Source organism: Vicugna pacos, chromosome 10 (genome assembly GCF_048564905.1).
Source record: "Vicugna pacos chromosome 10, VicPac4, whole genome shotgun sequence".
NCBI lineage: Eukaryota > Metazoa > Chordata > Mammalia > Artiodactyla > Camelidae > Vicugna > Vicugna pacos.
Window position 1 is genome coordinate 72,559,640 of NC_132996.1, and position 18,231 is coordinate 72,577,870.

Below are 18,231 nucleotides of genomic sequence, written 5' to 3' on the forward strand. Positions count from 1 at the left end.
GCTGCAGGAGGTGGGGCTGTGGGGCCGAAGGGCTGGGGGGCTGAGGCCCCGAGCAGAGGCCAGCCGCCAGCATGGAGGGTGGGGGGTGCCGGGGGTTGGGGGAGGGCAGAACAAGGCACAGCAGGACCTGGGGCGCCACACCTCCCTCGCTGAGATGCCCCGCACAGCCTGGGCCTGGGCACCCTCCTCACGGAGTCCACGTCTGTCCATCTGTCTCTCACAGATGCCGTGAGCCCCTGGCCCCAGACCCTGCAGATTTCTCAACACATCTGCCGAAATGAGCCAGGCAGGAAAGGCAAATGGACTGCGAGGAGTAGAAACAACGGTGTCTCAGACGGGAAGAGAAGCAGCTCTAAACAGTGCAGGGGGAGGCCCGCCCGGCACTCCCGGGGCCCTGCGGGGCTCTGGGAAACTGCGGACACGGTGGGGGCACGAGGGGGTGGGGTGCACAGGGGAAGAGGCAAAGTCCTTGTTTGAACTTGACTGAGAGGTTCTCTGAAGGCCTCTGTGATTTCTATATCAGATTTCCTTCAATATTTAAAGCAAAGACGCGCCCCATCCTCTGTAGCAACACCATCTGGATCCTTCGGAATCCTTAAAGGGTCAACCCAGGGTCATTTTAAGGTTGAGAACTCTTTCGTTTATTCAGCAGATACAGACCCACGGCGCCACCTCTGCAAACCGTGGGGTGTCCTGGTATTTTTGGGACGCCCGGCTTTGTCACGGTCATGGCACACACACACATCCTGCCACTGGTGGGTCTGGGCAGGGTCCCAGAATCAACCACGTGCAGATTCCTGCCAGGGATGGATGAATAATCACACCAAGTAGGGTAAATAAAGGCTATAAATAGCCTCAAATCAGCTCAGGTCAAGCCTGACTGCCAGTGAGATATGAACAAGCTTTCACTTTTGAGATCTTGTCTCGCATAAAGGGTGTGGATCACGCATCTCTCCGGCAGCCGTCACGCTGGCTGACAGGGTGCTCGGGGTAGGGTGGGGAGCGGACTCGGGAGTGGAGACGCCCTGCCCTACAGGTACCTGCTCCCAACCCTGAGGTTTGCAGAGGAGGGTGCACAGCAGAAAAGGAAGAAAAACACACATGCATGCATGAAAAGATGTTCAGTATCGCTAATCACCAGAGAAACGCACATCAGCACCACAATCAGGTATCACCTACGCTGGTCAGGACGGCCATCGTTAAAGAGTCCACCAACGACAGACGCTGGAGAGGCTGTGGAGAAAAGGGAGCCCTCCTGCACTGCTGGTGGGAATGTAAATTGGTGCATCCATTATGGAAAACAGCACGGAGATTCCTCCAGACTAAGAATAGACTTACCCTGTGATCCAGCAATCCCACTGCTGGGCATTTATCCAGAGGAAACCTTAATTCAAAAAGACACCTGCACCCCAGTGTTCACAGCAGCACTATTTACAGTAGCCAAGACATGGAAACAACCTAAGTGTTCATCGACAGATGACTGGATAAAGAAGTTGTGGTATGTACATACTATTCAGCCATAAAAAAGTGTGAAATAATGCCATTTACAGCACCATGGAAGGACCTAGAGATGATCACACTGAGTGAAGTGAGCCGGACAGAGACAAATAACATATGATATCACTTATACATGGAACCTAAGAAAAATGATACAAATGAACTTACTTATGAAACAGAAACATACTCACAGACACAGGAAACAAACTTGTGGTTACCAGTGGGGAAAGAGGGTTTGGAATTTGCAGATACAAACTACCATATACAGAACAGATAAACAGGGCCCTACTGTACAGCACAGGGAACTATGTTCAGTATCTTGTAATGACCTATAATGGAAAAGAATATGAAAAAAACATACATATACACAACTGAATCATTCTGCTGTACACCGGAAACTAACACAACATCATACATCAACTCTACTCCAATTTAAAAAAAGACAAAAGATGTGCGTGAGGAGGAAAACCAAGCAGGAGGGGCTGCGAGCCGGGGCCTCGGGGTGGGGGGAAGGGAGGGAGTGGAAAAGACAAGGATTCTTCCAGGAGGGGCGGGTGGGGATGGCGGGTGAACAGGGAGCCCTCCACAGACCACAGGCGCACAGGGGCCACAGGCCACGGGAAGCGGGGATCTGTCCCCGCGACATGTTCATACCACTCTTGGTGGGTCTCCTCCGAGCCCTGGACACCGACTGAGCCTTCTCACTCCCAGTTTGGCCACTACAAACTGATCCGCAGCCGTTCTCAGCCCTCATTGTCTTAAGTGCCACAGGCTCCTTCGCTTGGTGCTGAAATCTGGGGTGATGCTTGAACCTGGCAAAGAGTTTGGGGTCTCTTGGTTTACCGAAATGAAGGGAGCCCGACATCCCAAAGAACCTATTTCTTCAGGGCAGGATGAGCACATCTCTGCTGTTCATCCCCACTACACAGTCATTAACTCCACTCAGCCCCAACCGTTAAAAAGATTAAAGACAGTGAGCCAGTCCCCCAGTCCATGCGGTACCTCCGCCTGCTGGACGGCGGCCCCCAAGGGAGGCGAGGCCTGCCGTTTGGACCAACGCAGCTCCCGAGAGAACCACTGCCGTGACAATTGCGCACCCCAGAACTTAGAGACTATTCTGAGGCACTGGGCTATGAACTTGACCTTTAAATGAATTTGATACGATTCGCTTTGACAACGTTAACATTCTCTGAGAAGACCCACCAGCAGCAGCAGGAGGTCGGTCTCCCAAAGGCTGAGCCTTAGCCAGCCCCCAGGAGCAGCCTCTGCGCGTGAGACCAGAGGACGCAGCGGCCAGAGACGTAGAACGAGCAAAACAAGGAAACGGAAAAGGCAGATTTCAGGCGGGAAGCGGACGGGATCCCTGATCCTTCAGCCAGTGACTCAGGGCAGGCAGACGCTGCCAACATCTAGGGCTATTTCACGAGAGGGATGCTGAGCAGAACCACCTGGGATGCTTCCCTTCTACAGAATCGTCGCAAAGAGCCCGAGGGAGGACAGGGCCCACACCGGTCACCTGGACCAAGTACCACAGCCACCCCTCGCTCTCAACTGTGCTCCCAAACTTGCTGCCAGTTTACATAAAACTCAGCTCCTGTTTATGAGCGTCTCATAGGATCAGGACACGAGGTGGTGACACCACGGAGAAGACAAAATTGGGCTTGTTCCCAGCACCACTGACCTGTGGTCAGCACACTGGGCAGACCATCGTCAAACAGAAACAAGTGTGACCAGAGAGATGGCAGGGTCTGGGAGGGGTGGGAGGCAGGGCTTCACCACAAAGCACATGCGTGTCTAAGCACGGCACCCAGCGTCTGTGGGATGCCCAGTCTGCGCAAGGCGCTGCAGGGCAACGCACACGCGTAACACTTCCACACGGGCACCCCCAGCTCCGCGGGGCGGTGCTGAAATTCCACTGAAGCAATCCCGCCCAGCCAGCGTCCAGAGGCAGGACATCCTCTCTTGTGGCCAAAGGCATGGCCACCCGGTGCTCCCACTATGTCTCAGCCTGGTCCATCGGAGCGCTGACAAAGACCCTTCCCCTCGAGGCCGTGGAGAATCCCAGGACCCAGAGCCCTTCGCACCAGCTCTTGGTGCTGTCTGGGAGCTGTCCGCCTGGCTGAGCCACAGATTCCAGCAGTGAGAAGTGAACAGAGATCACCACCCGCCCACCTGCCCCTCTGGCCGCATGATTTTGTCATCACTCTTCTTCACTGATATTTCTGTTTCTGTTCTGGGCACCAGAAAGGACATGGATAAATTCATCACAAAGGGAGCGAAACACGGGGGTCTTAAAACTGTTTCCCCTTCTGGAGCACATCCACATCAAACTTGTCTTCCACTAGCTGGAAAACTGCGAGAAAGCAGAGGACGTGATGGACAAGAGGCAGAGTCGGGAGACCTGGGCTTAAACCCCAAACTCACCCCTAAGATGACGTGCGGTCCTGGGTAAGCCATCAAGCTGTCTGAGCCAAATTTCCGAAGTAACCACCTACTATGTCCACCAGCACTGGCCACCTGCCCTTGTCTGTTTCTCCATTTGGTGTGACATCCTTCCCCCACCCTACTGGCTGCAGGGTGACCACATCACCTAGAACCGGCCATTGGCCGATGATGAATGAAAGCAGCACAATTTAAGGGAAGGGTCAGCTCCCTGCCCTCAGCCCAGTTCCGACCAAATCCTGTCCCTCCAGGTCCCCTTGGCCGTCCTTCCTTACCAGCTCTCCCTCGGAAGACCCCCGTGGGCCCCCTGAGGGTCTGGCCCTGGGGAAGGAGGACACTTCCTGAGGCTGTTTATTTTCCTTTCCCTGGAGATGCCCTCATCTTGGTGGCTTCGATGGTCAGGGCAGCCTGTGTGACCGATGGCCCCAGGGACCAGCATACACTGACTGCTCTGTGTCTGGACCTGCATGACTGAAAACGTGACACTCATCACCCCGGAAGCCCAGATGGGATGATTTTCTCTTCTGCCTCATTTCTGACAACCTGATGCTTCCTTAGCGCCTCAACGTGTCCCTTCTGGCTCGGCTAAAATCAGCACCACTTAAGAATTCCTTCTCTAAAACTTCCTTAAAGTCTTTCCACTCATGCTCATTAACCAGAATAGAAACCTCTTCTGCATTCAATTGAATTCCACCCCACAGTCGTCCCAGCCCTCGGCCCGTATATGAGGCTCAGACAGTGCAGACCCACGAAGAACTTCGAGAAAGGACGCGCAGCTCTCTCTGCCCGAACTCGGGCTCAGCCCCCGTCAGGAAAGGACCCCAGTGCAGCCGGGACAGAGAGCAGACACAGCGCTCTGAGGCCGGGAGAGACGCTGGGCGTCCCCCGAGGACCACGGAGGGTCCGGACGGGCCCTGCACCCTCTGGCAGCCGGGCTAGTGCTCCTCTGGGTTCCACCACCCAGCTGCTGTTGCGTCTTAGTGACGGGGAAGACTCCCGTGACTATTTCCCGACACAGCTGAAACGTGCACGCTCCAGGTGGTTCTACGCCACAAAGCCCAGAAGTCCCGGGAGCGTGCAGTTCCCTAAAGGCCACGTGGGGATTTGCCAGGCTCGCTGAGAACTGATGGGACCCCCTCTCTTGGCCTCAGGACTTTATCTGGGGTCCCTGCAGTCACTCCCAGGCCTGGTGTCTCAGGGACCCCACAACGGAAGGTCACAGGTGAGGGGTCAGGGCAGAGCAGAGTCCAGACGGGATGCAGCACCCTCGTGGCAGCGGTGAAGGAAGCTCCCAGGGTTTGAGGCTCAACACACGTCTGGGGAACTGCCACCCACTGAGTCTCAGCCCCGGCACTCCGACTGCTAGATCATCATTTAGCCACCCTGGGCCTGGCAGCCCTGCGGGGACAAGTAAGGTCCCAGAAGCTGGCGCTACGGGTGCCGGAAGCCTGGTCTCGGGAGCTCCCCATGCAGCCCAGGGGACCGTGCACCCTGATTTCTATGAAATAAGCCTCTACTCCGAAAGGGAAGGGAACCCTGCAAATGGGAGAAGGCTGGGGGCGGGGACCTGCTGGGAAGACTGCAGGGAAGGCGGGGGGGTGGCCCCAGGAGACCTCCCTGGGAGGTGCTCCGGGAAAGGGGGCAGCGTGGACAGGGCTGGAAGGAAAGGTTGACGACAGCAAGGAACTTCTCCCTGGAAGCGGACAGGTCTTAGCACGGCCTGGGGGCACATACCTGGGGCAGCTTGAGGGCCATCTGGTCTAGCTGGTCCTTTGACCCCACAGGGAGCACCCTGGGCAGGGGTAGGAAGATGCCTCTAAGAGCCCTTGTCCCCTGAATCTCATAGTTCCCATCTACAGAATGTGGGGTGACCAGTCGGGGTCCCCACTGCTCCCTGATGACAGGCATCGGGCTGAGAAGGAAGCTTCCTGCCTGCCCCTCAAACTCAGGCCAAGTGCGGACCTCCGGGGGCAGCCTGCGGTTCTGGGAGGGGTCTGTAAGTTTCCTTTGGATGCCTTCACACTCTGATCTGGGTTTCCCCGGGGTCACCCAGTGTCAGCCCTCAAAGACAATTACTTCTTAAAACACCCTGATCTTCAACAGCCTCCACCAGGAAGACAGGGGTGGGGGGGGATGCAAATCTTAAGACAGAGGTGACCCTCCAAGGAGCCTGGACTGCTCTCTTTTCAGGAGGTCCCACCAGACTTTCTCTCCAGACGTGGGAATTAGGGGTGGACAGAGAGTTCCAGAGCTCCAAGGCTCCTTCCACTGACCTGGATCCCTCGTCAATGATATAGACGCATGTAACTCACCAGTTTGAGAAACACCCCTAGAGGGACATACTGAGGACCAGCAGGGTCAGCCGATGGAAGAGGGGGAGCGGAGGCGGGGCTGCTTCCATGGGAAGAGGCAGGAAGCCCTCATGGAGTGAGCTAGAGGTAAGTATCCCTGTTCCTCAGCCTACAAGCCACAGATGAATGCATGTCTCGGAGCAGCAGGGAAGCTGGTTTTCCTGGATAAAATGGCTCGGACTAACAGACCAGGCTGGAAGCGGCCACGGGCTGCTCTCCTTGGAAGGCCCACCTGCAGAGACCTGACGACTGGAAGACCAGCCCTTCAGCAGGGACACAAAGTCCTAGCCCTGGAGACCCCGGGACCCCCCACGACTGCAGAGGTCCCGAGACCTGGAAGCAAGCCCTCGGGTTGGAGACCCCTGGTTAGAGAACAGTGACCCCAAGACTTGCCGGGGGCAGAGTGGCCGCAGCGGGCACTTGGGGGTCAGGAGAGCCCGCCTCCCCGCTGTGCCCGGGCCCCAACCCATCAGCACCGGGAGCACGCTTCCCATGCGGGCTCCGCCACGGGCGCCTCGGGGGTGTGCAGGCGTCAGTGGCTGGGGATGTACTTGTCACATGGGGTGGGCTGGGGCCAGACTCCTTAAACGTCCAGCAGTCGTGGGAGGGTCTGAATGAATGTGAATGACCCGCCAGACATTCATGTAGATACAAACGCATTTATCCTGACTCACACACACACACATCCTTTGGCATGGATATGCATGGAATATTCCAGAAATGCAACTGCTACACGTGAGTAAAAGGGCTTATGTGGTGTTTGGCCCAGAACTTTGCTAAGAGGCACTCATGACTCAGGAAACCGCAGTCATGCGGCAGCAGAGCCTTCCTGGTACCACGGCTGCCCGAGTTGCTCTTGAATCTGAGGGCATGTGTGCATGGACGGGGCCAGCATCCACCCTGCACGGGGCGCCCCCTCGGGGAAGGGCAGATCACTGCCCCCTCCACTCCCCTCGGCTTCCTGTTCCCTACAGGACAGTTAGGACCTTACGTCGACTGTTAAAACTTACACGCGTGTGCCAGGTTACATTAGCTATGAATGTCACTGGGAGACAACGTGGGTGGCGTTACACAGTGTTTGTGACAGAGGGACCACGGCACAAGGATGTGCCTCCCTTGAAAGGAACGTGCAGAGACTGTGGCTGAGGGTCTGAGGGAGACGGCGGGTCTCTGGGGCATCCGTCCTTCTGCAGGGGATGGAGTGGGGGAGCGGTCTTCCCAAACTGCCCGGGACCAGGAAGCAAGCAGCCGGGAAAGGCTCAGGTCTGGGGACTCCTTCAACCAGAGGACAGGAAGGACGAGACACGTGGGGGCAGGTGGGTGGATTCTCAGAGCATCTCTGGTGGGACATGCTCTCCAGCAGCCGCACCTCCACTGCATGGGACTTCCTCTGGACATGTCCCCAGCCCGGCCTCCCTCGGGCAGCGAGTGAAAAGGCGGCTCGGGAGGCCTGGGGGAGCCTCAGGGGTAGAACACGGCCCATGACAACAAAGCAGAGGGGACACAGTGGGACAGGAGGTCACGGTTTCACGGCCACGGCTGCACCATCAGGACCAAGTGTCCCCGGGAGTGCAATGACGGTGAACACAGCATCTTGGACAGACCAAGGCCACGGAGGATCGCCAGTGGACACGCACCGGACAGCGGAGTCGAGAGTCGGCCACACACAGAAACGCCATCCCAGCAGAACACAAGAGCCACCGCACGGAGTCACAAACGGGCATCGCCTTAGCTCGCCTCCTGGCAGGTCAGGATTTGGGGATGTGACTGCGATGCGTGGGGCGGGGGGGCGCTGCAGCGGCAGCACATGACCAGACACCAGGAGGAGGAGATGGAGACCCAGGCGGCGCCCGGACACGGCCGGGGGGAGCCACGCGCGCAGGGGCGGACGGGGAACCGGTTCCCTCAGCCCCGAGAGGGAGGGACACAGGAGCAGGATCAGCCGTGCCAGGTGACAGCTCACATCCGCTTAGGCGGCTGTGTCTGCTGGGGCTTTAGGACGCCTTCCCCCCTCAGCAACCGGCTTTGAAAACGTTCTCTGGGAATGCAGGCAGCAGCTGCGATGGCTGCATCACTCTGGGTAACAGACTAGCCCGCCTTCCCTGGGGAGCCTCGTTCCCAAGGCTCGGAGCGGGGAGACGCAACACCGCTGGCCCCGCGTGAGCTGATCTGCTGAAATGAAACAGGTTAGAAGGGTGAGTTTTCCCCAGGACCAGCCGGCTCTCCTTGCAAACAAAGGACGCCGTGTTTACTTAATATCATCGCCTGCGTTTCATGGTAAGTAGCACACTGTCCAGTCTAAATGCCAGGAAATCTGAATACTTCTTTCAAATCAGATCTATTTTATTTCACAGCAGGTGACAGCTACCAAACAGGTATTTTTTTCTTCCGCAAAAGAATCATGCCTCGATACCAGCACGGATTTTACATTCTCACACATAAACACCCCCCCTCAAATAATGCACTAAAAAAATCTGTTTGAAAACACCACCCTCTCTCCATCATCTATACATCGCGAAAGCACAATTACATAGGCACTCGGTCTCGGAACCTAGCAACAGTATCCAAGCGTCCCTCAGGCGGCTCATCAGACACCCAAACTCACACATCAGCTCAATGGGTTTCATCCTGAAAAAACAAAAACCTCGCGCTTCTCTCCCCATCACTGCAGAAGGACAAGATGTATGAAAACAAACCTTGTTCAGCGGAAGAAGAACAACCCATGTCATTTAATCCATCTGACAGTGCAGCTCCCCCACAGAGCCGGGCAAAAACAAAAATAACCAAGGTTGTAAAAAATAGGTTATCCCAGTCCAACGCTTATCAGCTTCCAACATGCTTAATCTCTGCATGACTATTTCGGACTCGAGCTCCCCAGCTCCCCAGCAGCCTTGCTTTGGGGGACCTCCATCCTACAGAAGCCATCACAGACGCTCGATGGCAAAAGCTTTTAAGACCTGCTGGGCTCATGGACTCAGCCACGGCTCAGCCCTGGATGGCAACAGGCAGGATTAACTTTGGAATTCGCGCTCGCTTCTAAACCATCACTTTCTCCGAGTTGGCAAATAAAATAACCCAATGGAGGTCACATTTAATTTTTTAAAGAGGAACGGAGTTAAAAAGGGGAAGGAAAAAAAAAAAAAGGAACCACAGCAGCAGGCAGGAGCAACGTGCATGCTGGCTCGACTGTGAACGGAGCGCTTCACGACACGATGTAATCTCCTTTTAAAGGGATAGGGTCTTATCCCCACAGCATTCCGGATCCACTTCCGGATTCTACAGACCTTGAAGTGCCTGTGAATCACCTCCTGGTATTGACACATTTACTGTCTTCCCCCTGAAGTCACATCGGAGCCTCTTAAGTGCCCTGATTTTTCTTTCAATGTCTGGGAAACAAAGGACCCACGGGCCCCAGGCAGGGAACACGAACTGTTATACGGACTTTAAAGACAAGCACCCCATTGATTAGGCTGGATGTCGAAAGTCAGGAAAACGCTGAGCGTTTAAATTTATTCACTTCGATGCGTCTAAATCAACCCCACGCCCAACTTGGAATCTGGGGACCCTCCCACCATGTTCGTCTTCAAAAACGCAACCCAGCCCTGTTTAGGTGAAGGTGAGACTTACCTTCATTTCCTCCGAGATCAGAATCCTGACAAGTGAGACTGGGTCCTCCAGCATGCTGTCCCAGCCCCACCAAATGTCTGATAAACAGAAGTCTGCAAGCAAGCACCACGGGCACGTCCGGACGGAGGCAACAGCCCACAGCCGCAGGACGGGACACGAGTCCCTGCTCTGCCTTACTTCTCCTGTGCTGTGGGGTAGCTTGTAGGTCACGGTTTGCTAAAGTTCAGAAAGTCAAAACAAGGCCCCCATTCCACTCCTCTCCAGCTCCCGCACCGTGACTCCCGAGGCTGCAATCCCAGACCGATGGCCCACGGGGGACAAGCTGTTCCCCAGCAGCCAGACCAGATGCCCACCGCCTGAGAGTCTGGGGGCAGGTAAAAGATGTGCTCCGACCAAGACAGGCTCCAACAGCACCTTCCCTGGTCACAGAGGATGTGGGGTCAGGGGAGCCAAGCCACAGAGCTGGAACAGGAAAGCCAAGTGGCTGGGGAGACTCCCACAGGACAGACCGGAGACCCCCACTCCTATGTGGCCCCAGGACCACTGGCATGAGGGCAAGAACACTGCCCCAACGCCCCCTCTTGCCCCCTGCCTCCTCCTCTCCGGCTGCCCTGGGAGGGAGGAAGCACGACACCCTGGCAAAGGCGTCCCATTGGTGACCGATTTGCCCACAGGTGCTCTGAGCCTTGACGCCCAACACCACGTGCCGGCAAACCAGGATGTTATGTCAAAAGGGGGGGGGGGTGACCGTGCAGCGGGAGCCCTGGCGGGGGAAGAGTCACTTGCTCAACAGACATTTACTGAGGCCCCACTATGCGCCAGGCACTGCAGGGAAGGCAGACTCCACCCATCTTTACGAAGGTAACAGCCCAGAGAGACAGTCACACAGCCACCTGGGTGAACAGCAGCCCCAAAAGACCAAGTGGACCGAACGTCCAGGTCCTCGCCCCTGGACCCCATCACTGGGGCCTTATTTGGAAGTAGGGTCTTCACAGATGTGATTCATTTAAGGATCTCAAGACGAGATCACCCTGGACTGAGGGTGGGCCCTAAACATAAAGACTGGCGTCCATACTGGACGCAGGAGAGGTGGTCTGAGACCCCAAGCAGGGAGGGCGGTCGTGTGAAGCGGGGGTAGAGATAGGAGCGTGGCGCCTGTACAACCAGGTTCCAGCTCCCAGCAGAAGGCTGTCCAACCTCCCCTTGAGCCTCCAGAAGGAACCAGTCCTGCCCACACCTTGACTTTGGACTTCTGGCCTCGAGAACAGTGAAAGAATATATTTTGGTTGTTTGAAGCCACCCAGTTGGTGACATTTCATTACGGTGGCCCCATCCTGACGTGGTGAGCAAGCGCCCTGGGGTGGGGGCGGACAGGCAGTCCTGGAGGGTCCTGGGAAACAGAGGTGGGCTGGGGCTCACACACGCAGCATCAGAACCACTGGAGGGGCCGCCCCAGACCCACTGGGTCGGGCTCTCTGCAGGCAGCTCCCCAGAGGCACCCAACCTGGCACACGCTGCTGGGGGCTGGGGAGCCAGAGGGTTTCCGATGGCAAGTCAGGAAGGGACAGAAACAGTGCTGTTGGTGAGAAGGTTCTGGTCTTGTTGCAGAAAGAATTCAGGAACGAGACTGGATGTCAAGAAAGCAAAGCAAGGATTTCTTAAGGGATAGGCAGTTCGCTCTCAAGGAAGGAGTGGGCAGACCCAGCAGAGTAGCTGCCCTGTTTCTTGCACGGCTGGTTATATGGGTATGAAAAATGACCGGGCAGAACATTCATCGTCGAGGAGGGGTCTGGGGTCGTCTTTCCTGACCTTCATTCCAGCTCCACCTCCCCGAGGGGAGGACAGATGTTCTGTCCTTATTTAGCCTTGATTGGGAAGTTGGGTGAGGTCACGATGAACAAAAGGTTATGTTCAGATGGAGCTATCACGAACGAATCGGAGGGTGGAGATTCCTGTCTTGTCCCACCTTTCTTTGCCTCCAGGACGCTTGCCCACCCAGAATGTATGGTTTCTTATCAGTCCCGCTTTTCTTGGTTTGTCCAAGGACCCCCGTCGTTCACCCGGTGTATGGTTTCCTGCCATATGGCCTGCGCCCCCCTTTCTCTGCTCATATCGAGCTACCTGCCTGCTCTAACACTAGGAGCGGGTCCCCCATCTAGGGGACTGGGGACCGAATGCCGGCAACACAGGCTTGCTGGGGGATGCGGGTGGGGGATGAAAATGCAGCTGGGGCGCCTGGGGACTGGGACATGGGGAAGTGGTGGGGACATGCCATCAAAGGCAGAGTGAATGGGGAGTGTGCTTTTCTGAGGAGGTGCACACCGGTCTCCCTGGAACAGCGGTTGACCGGCAGCTCCCAGCTTGGAAGGTACAGGGGTCTGCAGTCCTTTCAACACCACTCCTGAACCCAGGGGGCAGAGAGGCAAGGAGGACATCACTCTCTGTGTCATCACCTCCTAAAGGGCCAGGCCTGGGACGAACAAACGTTTCTGAATCCCAACAGCAGCTGGGGCCCACACGGAAGAGGATGCACCGAGAAGATGGTCCTGGAGAGATGGTGGCCAAGGGGAGAGAGCAGCCCCCTTAGGACCTGCTAGTTCACACGCCTCCCACGGCTTCTCGGGAGCATCAGACACAGTGGGGGGAGAGGGCGCCCCCTTGCAGCCAGAAGCAGACGGCTTTTCTCAGGAGGCAGGAATTCTCGGGATGGGAAGGAGCCAGGGGACAATGGTGCCAAAGTTTGGGGTTAATAACGTCTGAGGTCTCACAGTCAGAATTCTCCCCTTTGGTGGCCCCATGGAGGTGGTTTTACCCCGAAACTTGTCCTCCTGCCTCCTGCCCTCCAATCCCTCCTCCAGAGGGCAGCTCTCAGACTGCACCCGTCATCAGCGAGGCCTCCTGAGGCCCCAGCTGCGCCGGGACTTGGGGAACTGATGGGACGGGATGCTGCTGGCAGGCGAGGTGCTGGGCATGCAGGCTCAGGAAGTGCTGGCTCTTTCCCTGGGATGATTCATTCACCCAGGGACAGGGTGCTCTCGGAGACAGCGGGCACAGAGCTGCACGCAGACTGAGACCCCTGTGGGCAAATAAACACACAGGCTGGACCCAGGGATGGCACCAGACTCTCCCCGCCACACACTCAACATCTGGCCCCGCTACACACTCAACTAACAAGGGGAGAAGCAAAGCTGGGGCGGCCGCAGGGCGCAGAGCGAACGACCAGGTTCAGTGTCAGAGGTTTCATTAACACCACGCCGAATCGAGGTCTTTGTGACGGGTTTACTTCAAAGAATGAACACACTGAGTGATGCTCTCACATCCACAAAGGACCCACAGCCTCCACGCTCTTCATTGCCTCTCTGGGAAATTTTCAGCAGAATCGCCCTAAACGGCACAGTTTGCTAGTTCACAATCACACACGCTTAGACGACTCAGAGGAAAGAAGAGGTCTCTCTCTTTTTTTCCTTCTTTGGCGATGCCGAAAGGACCTGGCGAGGAAGCAGATTTTCCGGACTACCTTTTCCCTTTGGGACATGCCGCGGAAAGCCCACAGTGCAGGCGGGCTGCTGGACAAGATGCCTGGACTCCCCGACTCGCTGGTTGTAAAATTTCCCCCAACCCCGCACCCTCACTGAGCCCGAGGGCACCCACAAACATACAGAACGAGGGCCTCGAACCTCAGTCTGGCACCGTGAACCACAAAAGGCACACACGCCCGTGGTGAGTGCTCCTGCCTCAAGACCTGACAAGCCCTTCACAGTTTAAATAAATCCTTGATCAGCTCGGGAGAGTGGTAACTAAAATGTGTTCACCCCACAAACAGTATGACTTTCATCATAAGAAAATCTCTTGTAATAACCTACGAAAAAGAATATATGTGTATAACTTCATCACTACACTATACACCAGACACTAAGACAACACTGTAAATCAATCATACTTCAACTAAAAAAAAAAAGAAGAAAATCTCTGCTTGTAAAGAGGTGTTTGAACCCCAGAGAGGGGAGCTACTTATACCTCAGAGTGGGACAGACGAGCCAGGACCTCCCGGCCTGGGGCTTTAAGATGGGCAGCTTTTGCGCAGGACGGGTTAGTGGCCGCGGCAGGCAGGGGCGTGAGTCTGCAGGGCAGGGCTTGGGGACAGGGCGCCGAGCCCCCAGCTTCTCTCAGCTCCAATCCGCAGGCCAGGGGAAGGAAGCCACTTCGCGTCCCGCCTCGGCGTGCGGGCCCCAGGGAAGGGCAGTGCCCGGGGACATAACTAGGGCGGCCGCAAGCGTGTTACATCGCTGGAGCGCAGAGGGACGGGCACCCAGCGCGCACAGCCCCGCAGCCCAGGGCCCGCGTACCGCTCTCCTCTGCTGCCTGCCCCGCCTCGTGGAGTTCCGACTCCCTTCCCAGCCCCCGGTATTTTTAGACCTCAGGCCAGCCCTGTCCACTGTACTGCTCTCCCGTATTAGGGAGGTGGTGGGAAGAGTGGCTGGCACTCGGAGAGCTCAGTTCATTTTCTAAATCGCTTTGCGGACGTTAACTCATCAATCTCCCTAATGCGTTTCACTGAGATGCCGATGAGGCCGTGGTGGAGGCCTGGATCTCAGAGCAGTTAAGTGATTGGCCCCAGCTCACAGGTGGACCGTGTCAGCACCCGGCGATGCTGGGCCCTGGATGATGCAAGCAAGGCATTTGGCTCTGCATCCCTGTGCGATTCCCAGAGGCAGGTGGGCGCCAGCCACACATCCGACACAATAAAGACTCGACAGCCAAACGCACAGTTCCGCACGCCCCCCAACACCAAACACGGGGTGAAGGGCACAGGTGGTGAGACACAGATGCCATCTGGCTCCTCCTCCAGGCGCCTTGGAGCCCCGCTGCCCACCCCCTAGATGGGACGGCGCCGCCTTGAAATCTCACCGCTGCTGGTCCAGTGGGACTGCTCCCCGCTGCAGGTCCTGTGTAAGCCCGGGGCTGGAGGAAACAGGCCAGCGGGCTCTTCCAAGATGCAAGACTGGGCCCAGCCGCTGGCAGGGCGATGGGAAAGAAGAGGAGCCCCAGGGACGGTCCTCCTGGTTGGCACAAGGGGTACTAGAAAGGGGAGCGGTCATCAGCACAGTCGCTGGGGACGGTGGGAGGGAAGCGGGCGGAGGGAGGTGAGGGGATGCCTCTGCCAGTCTTGTCCCATTTAGTCACCATCTCTTATTTTAAATGGAGTCGTGTACATTACCGAATCTTCCAGTAAACCCACTTAAATTAGCTACAGAGTAATCTGCTTCCTGGATGGACAGCCAAGCCCCAGAGCCACTGCCCACCGCCTGGCCAGTTTCCTTGCCTAATGTCTAAGGTCTTCCTTCACCCCAACCCTGCCAGGAGTTAAGGAAACATAGGAACAGAGGCAGAAGAGATGCTAGGACTATGATTTCTGTTAAGTTTTACCAAAAGCAGACACTCCGAACCAATCTAACCAGTTAGCCAAGATGGAGCCCCAGCAGGGCTCAACCGAGACGAGCCTACTCACCGATGTCCGTCTCCTTGTGGTTCTTGATGTATTCGGCCAGCTCAAAGTTGCCGGCTATGATCGCCACCTGCAAGAGCGGAAATCACGTTAAAGTGCCGACCGCAGAACTTATCTGACGTCACTGATGGTGTAACAGCAAAATGAGTCCAACCACAGCTCTTCAGTTTTAAATAAGAGATAGTCCTTTCTTTTCCCGGTTTTACTGAGATACAGTTGACACACAGCACTGCGTAGGTTTATGTGTAAGTTGAAGGCATATAATAAGCATGATGACTTGACCTGGACATTTTGGGAAATGGTCACCATAGTAAGTTTAGTTAACGTCCACCATCTCACAGCTACAAAGACTGTTTTTCTTTGTGATGAGAACTCGTAGGATCTACTACTCTTAGCAACGTTCAAATATACCACACAGCAGTGTCACCGATCATCACCGTGCTGAGCGTCACATCCCCAGGGCTAATTTCTCTTATAACTGGAAGTTTGGACCTTTCGACCCTTTTCATCCATCCCTTCACCTCCGCCTCCCTGACCGATCTCTGGTAACCACAGATCTGATCTCTTCTTCTATGAGTTTGATTGTTTCAGAGTCCACATCTAAGTGAGACCGTAACCGAGCAGGACCCTACTGTCATCAGTGCCCGTCTGATACCGGCAATGGTGTTTGTAACTGCTTAACTGTACGGTGGTTTAAAGGGGATTTCTCAGGCTCTTGCTGCCCAGGGTGGGGAGGGAGAGGAGGCAGGCTTGGGTGGTCTGCCCGACCCCCTCCTGGTGCTGTGCGCAGGGCTCATGCTCAGGGTCCTGCTCTTGACCCTGACACCTCAGAAACGGCATTTGGCTGTTTTGTGCATCTTGCTGTTCATAACTCGCCCCAACTGCATATCTGCAGTCGCTTTTGACTGCTTGTGTCTTCCTTTTATCCTGTTGTTCGAGCTGCAGGTCTCAGCCTCAGCTGCTTAAAAGACTAAATGCATGTATCAACCTCACTTTAAACTGCACAAGTTTCCCTCCAGAGCTCTTTTCTACGGAGCTGCTTCCCACACATCCTTTGTTCTAGGAATAAGAATATTAAGAGAGTCCCAAAGCCAGAGTTGACCTTCACACCCAGCAGAGGGAAGGGGACCACTGCACCTGCAAAAACAAGAGCGGCTTTGCAACAACTTGCTACCCTGTACGCCATCTCTACGGAAACTAGCTCTGCCCCTTGCACTCCTGAACTTTTACTACAAAACCCCTGCTTTCTCACCCCAGGAGGCTAATAGTCTAAGAGGTATTCGCCCACTGTGACCTCCTTCGCCAGGTGAAGAAATAAAGCTGCCTTTTCTGCTGCATCCAAAGCTCTGTCCTCAAGTCTCAATTTGGTAAGTGGGGTACACAGGCCGGATTTCAGCAACGAGATCACTACAGTCTTTGTCTCTCTGTCTGATTTCATGAAGCACACGCCCTCATGCCCATCCACGGTCTCATAAATGGCAGAGCCAATTGTTAAAAGAGCAGCCACATCACCGATCGGCCCTCAGACCCACTCGGAGGCACGTCTCCCCAGCCTGCCCCTCTCCCGGGCCCTGGCCACACTACCACGCAGAGGCCAGAATCTACGGGAGGGATTCCTCAGCCCGGAAGGCCACGGCGGGTGTGACCTGCACAGCAGAGGGGAGATCAAGGGGCCAAGCCCAGAAAGCCCCACCGCCAGCATCCTGTGTCCAGCAGGCCTGATCGGTCCCAACGTGCACCTCCGGGGTGGGGAGCAGGGGCGCCCGTTCCTCTGATCGGACATGAGCCGGTCCCCATAATCGAGGGAGGGGGAAGCCTGAGAAAGGCATTCAAAGCTCTACACCCGGTTTCAGCGGGAAAAGCTCCACCCATGGAGTGATAGGTGCACACAGCATCAGGACCAGCGCCTACAGGAAACGGCCCAGCTCAAGCCCTACAGAGCCGCTGACTGAAGTGACAAGGCCTCGTGATCCCTGACAGGCGGAGGCAGCCAGGCAGGTGAAGCCACGTGTCCCTGGGGTGGCCCCAGGCCCCCTGGGGAGACCTGAACTGGGGCCCCCGTGGGCAGGCCTCCTGGTGTTCACGGTGCCCCAGACGGGAGGCCTGGGCCCAGAGGCAGCTATCTCCAGCCCCCAAGGAGTGGGCGTTCAGATGCCTGCCTGCAGACACGCACATCAACTACCAGTCGGCTGCCAGCGATGATGTGGGTGGGCCTTCCCCAATCCTTTGGAGGCCTTCAGAGCAGAAACGGAGATTTCCTGGAGGAGAAGTCCTGCCTCAGGATTGCAGCATCGGCTCCTGCCTGAATTGCCAGCCTGCCCTTCCGACTGCAGACTTGCCCCCACAATCCTCCAAGCCAACTCCTTACAAGGACTCTCTTAAATGTACACAGATATATCTCCCTGCTGCCAGCTCTGTTCCCCGGAGAACTCCAGCTGACACAGCTCCACGTGCAGGTGGGGGGTTGCGGTGCTGTGGAGGAGACCCAGGGACCCCAGACCCCTGCCTTGGAAGTGACATGGATTTCAACTTGTGGGCCCCACCTCATGCTTAGGGCCCTCCAAGGATGCCGCAGACAGGAGCAGCCCCCTCCCTGGCCCACTGGGGCGAGGGTAAGCCAAAGCCATTTTGGAGGCAGCCCCTGGTTCTGCAGAGGCAGGAGCAGGGCTAGAACCTGGGCGGAAGGGTTTGCTAGCCTCCTGGAGGGTGACCACCCACCTGGGACCCAGGCTTCAGATCATGGGTCCCTGCAACAGAACAAGGATGGGTGAGGGCCCCAGGCGGGAGGCTCACATAGGCCCTGTGAAG

General features: G+C 56.3%; 1 protein-coding gene across 1 annotated transcript in view; it reads right to left on the reverse strand.

Annotated features, from left to right (window-relative positions):
• Window positions 1–18,231, reverse strand: part of SHANK2 (SH3 and multiple ankyrin repeat domains 2) — a 490,743-nt gene that overhangs the window by 295,433 nt on the left and 177,079 nt on the right. The window contains exon 11 of the mRNA XM_072970511.1: window positions 15,427–15,493. Coding sequence (XP_072826612.1) covers window positions 15,427–15,493 — 67 coding nt within the window. The remainder of the gene's footprint in view (window positions 1–15,426; window positions 15,494–18,231) is intronic.